The sequence below is a fragment of the Ursus maritimus genome, unplaced genomic scaffold (assembly GCF_017311325.1).
Source record: "Ursus maritimus isolate PB19 unplaced genomic scaffold, ASM1731132v1 scaffold_3, whole genome shotgun sequence".
Classification (NCBI taxonomy): domain Eukaryota; kingdom Metazoa; phylum Chordata; class Mammalia; order Carnivora; family Ursidae; genus Ursus; species Ursus maritimus.
In genome coordinates this window covers 93,947,765-93,951,266 of record NW_024425563.1, presented here as the reverse complement: position 1 = coordinate 93,951,266, position 3,502 = coordinate 93,947,765, and the positions used below count along the sequence as shown (strand labels likewise).

The window sequence follows — 3,502 nt, the reverse complement described above, 5'->3', positions numbered from 1 at the left end:
GGGGGGGGGGGGCCGGGTCCCTGAGCTCACGTCACGCCCATCATGCCCAGGTGGTGGGGTCCAGGTGAAGAAGCTGTGTGAGCTGCAGCCTGGGGAGAAGTGCTGTGTGGTGGGGACCCTCTTCAAGGCCATGCCGCTCCAGCCCTCCATCCTCCGGGAGATCAGCGAAGAGGTGAGGCCGGCACACTGCTTTGGGGGCACCGATGGGACCACCAGCTGAGGACCCAGGGAGTCAGGGCGGAGCCTCTGTCCCTGGGGGGAGGGTGGCGAGGGCTGCAATGCCATCTCACTGATGGGGCCTGGGAGCCCCAGGACCCAGCCTCTGGCACCAAGACTCCCTCCCGTCTCCGCCTTCCAGCACAACCTGCTGCCCCAGCCTCCTCGGAGCAAATACATCCACCCCGACGACGAGCTGGTCTTGGAAGACGAACTGCAGCGCATCAAACTTGAAGGGAGCATTGACGCGTCGAAGCTGGTCACAGGTGGGGGGCGGGGGGCAGGCCTGCAGGTGCTAGGACATCCCTCCGTCCCGGAGCGGTGGGCTTAGGGTCGGGCAGTGTGTGAGGCCCCGGGAGGGGGTCCCTGGTTCCTGCCTCCACCCAGAGTCTCGGTCCCGAGTCCTAAGTGAGAATATTCCAGCGGCTGGTTTTGCCCCCGCGGCGCCTGGAGGGAGGTGGCAGCCTCTCGGCCTTCCCTCCTGGAGCCTGACCCTGGTGCTCCCCAGGGACGGTGCTGGCCGTGCTCGGCTCTGCGAGAGACAGTGGGAAGTTCCTGGTGGAGGACCACTGCTTTGCCGAACTTGCCCCTCAGCAGCCCGCCCCCGCCCTCGACACAGACAGGTGAGAAGCAGGCGCTCGGGGGCCTGGCCAGGCGTCCCGGGGAGTCACGGCTGCTGGGCTCCGTGACCCCTGCTCACCCGTGACCGTGGCAGAGCTCTGCCAGTGGCCAGGGTGGGGGCGGCGGGGGTTGGGGGACACCCGCTTTCTCAGCACCCAGGGGGACCCTGACTTCTCCTGCAGGTTTGTGCTGCTGGTGTCTGGTCTGGGCCTGGGTGGAGGCGGGGGCGAGAGCCTGCTGGGCACCCAGCTGCTGGTGGACGTGGTGACAGGACAGCTGGGGGACGAGGGGGAGCAGTGCAGCGCCGCCCACGTGTCCCGGGTCATCCTCGCCGGCAACCTCCTGAGCCATAACACCCAGAGCAGAGATTCCATCAACAAGGTACGGCCCCCGCCCGCCCGCAGTCAAGCCCCTCCTGCCTCAGGGAGAGTCGGGGCGCGGGGTCTTGCATGTCTGGTGGCCAGTGCCCCACAGTGAGGCTGGGGTCTCTGCTCTGGCCCTGCCTCCTGAGCGTGGCGGGGGTGGGGGCTGTGGCACAGAACCACCAGAGCAGGGGGGCTCTGGGCGTCCCTTTGATCTGAGCCTGTCTTGGGGCCTGACACCTACGGACTTCTGTCCCCAGGCCAAGTACTTAACCAAGAAAACCCAGGCAGCCAGCGTGGAGGCGGTCAAGATGCTGGATGAGATCCTCCTGCAGCTGAGCGTGAGCGAGCTGGGGGTGGTGGCTGGGGATGAGATGGAGTCTGCGAAGCTGCAGCGGGCACCGGAAGGTGGGCCGGGGGGGGGGCGGATCTGGAGGGCACCGGGCCCTGCAAGCTCCCCTGCCCCTGTGCCCTCCAGGCGTCAGTACCCGTGGACGTGATGCCAGGCGAATTTGACCCAACCAACTACACGCTCCCCCAGCAACCCCTGCACCCCTGCATGTTCCCACTGGCCACTGCCTACTCCACCCTCCAGCTGGTCACCAATCCCTACCAAGCCACCATCGATGGAGTCAGGTAGCCGGTTGCAGCCACACCCCTGTCTGACCCCTGACCTTGTGCCTCTGTGGCACCAGGAGGGGAGGGTTGGGTCCAGGGCTGCAGAGGGCCCATTGGATCTGGGCTCTTTCTCAGAGTCGGCTTGGGACACCCACGGCGAGAGTGCCGGGGGAGCTCTGGGCTGCCTCCTGTGGGAGTACAGGCGGCGGCCCCCCGGGGTCGGAATCAGTGGAGCCTTGCCTTGCAGATTCCTGGGGACATCAGGACAAAATGTGAGTGACATTTTCCGGTACAGTAGCATGGAGGATCACTTGGAGATCCTGGAGTGGACCCTGCGCGTCCGTCACATCAGCCCCACAGCCCCGGACACGCTAGGTAACGGGACTCAGCCCCGTGGGCTAAGACCAGAGGACCAAGGGAGTCCTGATTGGGGGCCTTGATGCCCAGAGGGTTTGCAGCCTGAATTGGCACTCGCCAGTCCTGCCATGACCTAAGGGAAAGCCTAAAAGGTTGACACTAGTTCTGGAACCTCCTCTGGAATCTGAGCTCTGTCTACAGCCAAGGCCCTGCGTAGGGCTGAAGCCCACGGGGAGCATATTGGGAGCTCCGGCTGGGCAGAACCCAGCACCCTGCCGCAGTGCCCACCCAGCAGGGCAGGCTGACCTGACCCCAGAGCTGTGGGGCCATGTCACAACAGGCAGGGCTGCTACCAGCAGAGCCCAAGCATGTGTGAGGGGCAGGGGTGGGGCCTTGCACCCTGACCGTGTGCAGCTGAGAAGCCCCAGCCACTGTGGGCTTTCTCCAGGTTGCTACCCCTTCTACAAGACTGATCCGTTCATCTTCCCGGAGTGCCCTCACGTCTACTTTTGCGGGAACACCCCTGAGTTTGGCTCTAAAATCTTCCGAGGTGAGTCCTGTCTTCTGGGGGCCCTGGGCCTGGGCTGTCACAAGGGACTCTGTCCTGGGGACAGGGCTCACAGAGAAGACCTCACTGGAATCCCCAGGCCCCGTGGGGTAGGCGGCGCACCTAGTGGCCAGCGGATGGAGCATGTCTGGGCAGGGGCTGATCGGTCCACACCTGTGCTGCAGGCTTAGTGCCCAACTCCGGTCAGCAGGGCTTAGCCTTTGACCTTTGTGCTGCCTTCTGTCCCTCCGTCTGGTCCAGAGGAGCTTCTGCAGCCAGCACTCCCTCGGGGCTGACAGGGATCTCCTGTTGGCTTCTGGTGACTTCCCTTGGAGCCAGGGCCCACCTAGAACCCAAGCGGGGGGTGCCTGTGTGGCTTCTTTACAGGCCCAGAGGACCAGAGGGTGCTGTTGGTGGCCGTCCCAGACTTCAGCACCACGCAGACCGCCTGCCTTGTGAATCTGCGTAGCCTGGCCTGCCAGCCCATCAGCTTCTCGGGCTTCGGGGCAGAGGATGAGGACCTGGGGGGCTTGGGTCTGGGCCCCTGACTCACAGAGACCCCAGCTGTCTGTTCTGTGCAACATTGACACTGCAGCGGCATTTACTTTATAATAAAAGCCCGAACAGGGGGCCTGGGTGGCTCAGTCCATCGAGCATCTGACTCTTGATTTCAGCTCAGGTTGTCATCTCAGGGTCATGAGATCGAGCCCCATATTGGGCTCATGCTGAGCGTGGAGTCGGCTTGACATTCTCTCGTCCTCTGCCCCTCCCCCCCTCCCCC

At 64.4% G+C, this 3,502-nt stretch overlaps 1 protein-coding gene across 5 annotated transcripts in view; it reads left to right on the top strand.

Annotated features, from left to right (window-relative positions):
- POLD2 (DNA polymerase delta 2, accessory subunit) overlaps window positions 1–3,365 on the top strand; it is a 9,319-nt gene extending 5,954 nt beyond the window's left edge. For all 5 annotated transcript variants that reach the window (XM_040644449.1, XM_040644447.1, XM_040644450.1 and 2 more), the window contains exons 3-11: window positions 51–172; window positions 359–482; window positions 725–839; window positions 1,020–1,218; window positions 1,460–1,540; window positions 1,678–1,835; window positions 2,065–2,192; window positions 2,623–2,724; window positions 3,109–3,365. In XM_040644449.1, the coding sequence (XP_040500383.1) occupies window positions 51–172; window positions 359–482; window positions 725–839; window positions 1,020–1,218; window positions 1,460–1,540; window positions 1,678–1,835; window positions 2,065–2,192; window positions 2,623–2,724; window positions 3,109–3,269 (1,190 nt within the window). In that variant the 3' untranslated portion in view covers window positions 3,270–3,365. The remainder of the gene's footprint in view (window positions 1–50; window positions 173–358; window positions 483–724; window positions 840–1,019; window positions 1,219–1,459; window positions 1,541–1,677; window positions 1,836–2,064; window positions 2,193–2,622; window positions 2,725–3,108) is intronic.
- The last annotated feature ends 137 nt before the right edge of the window (window positions 3,366–3,502 follow it).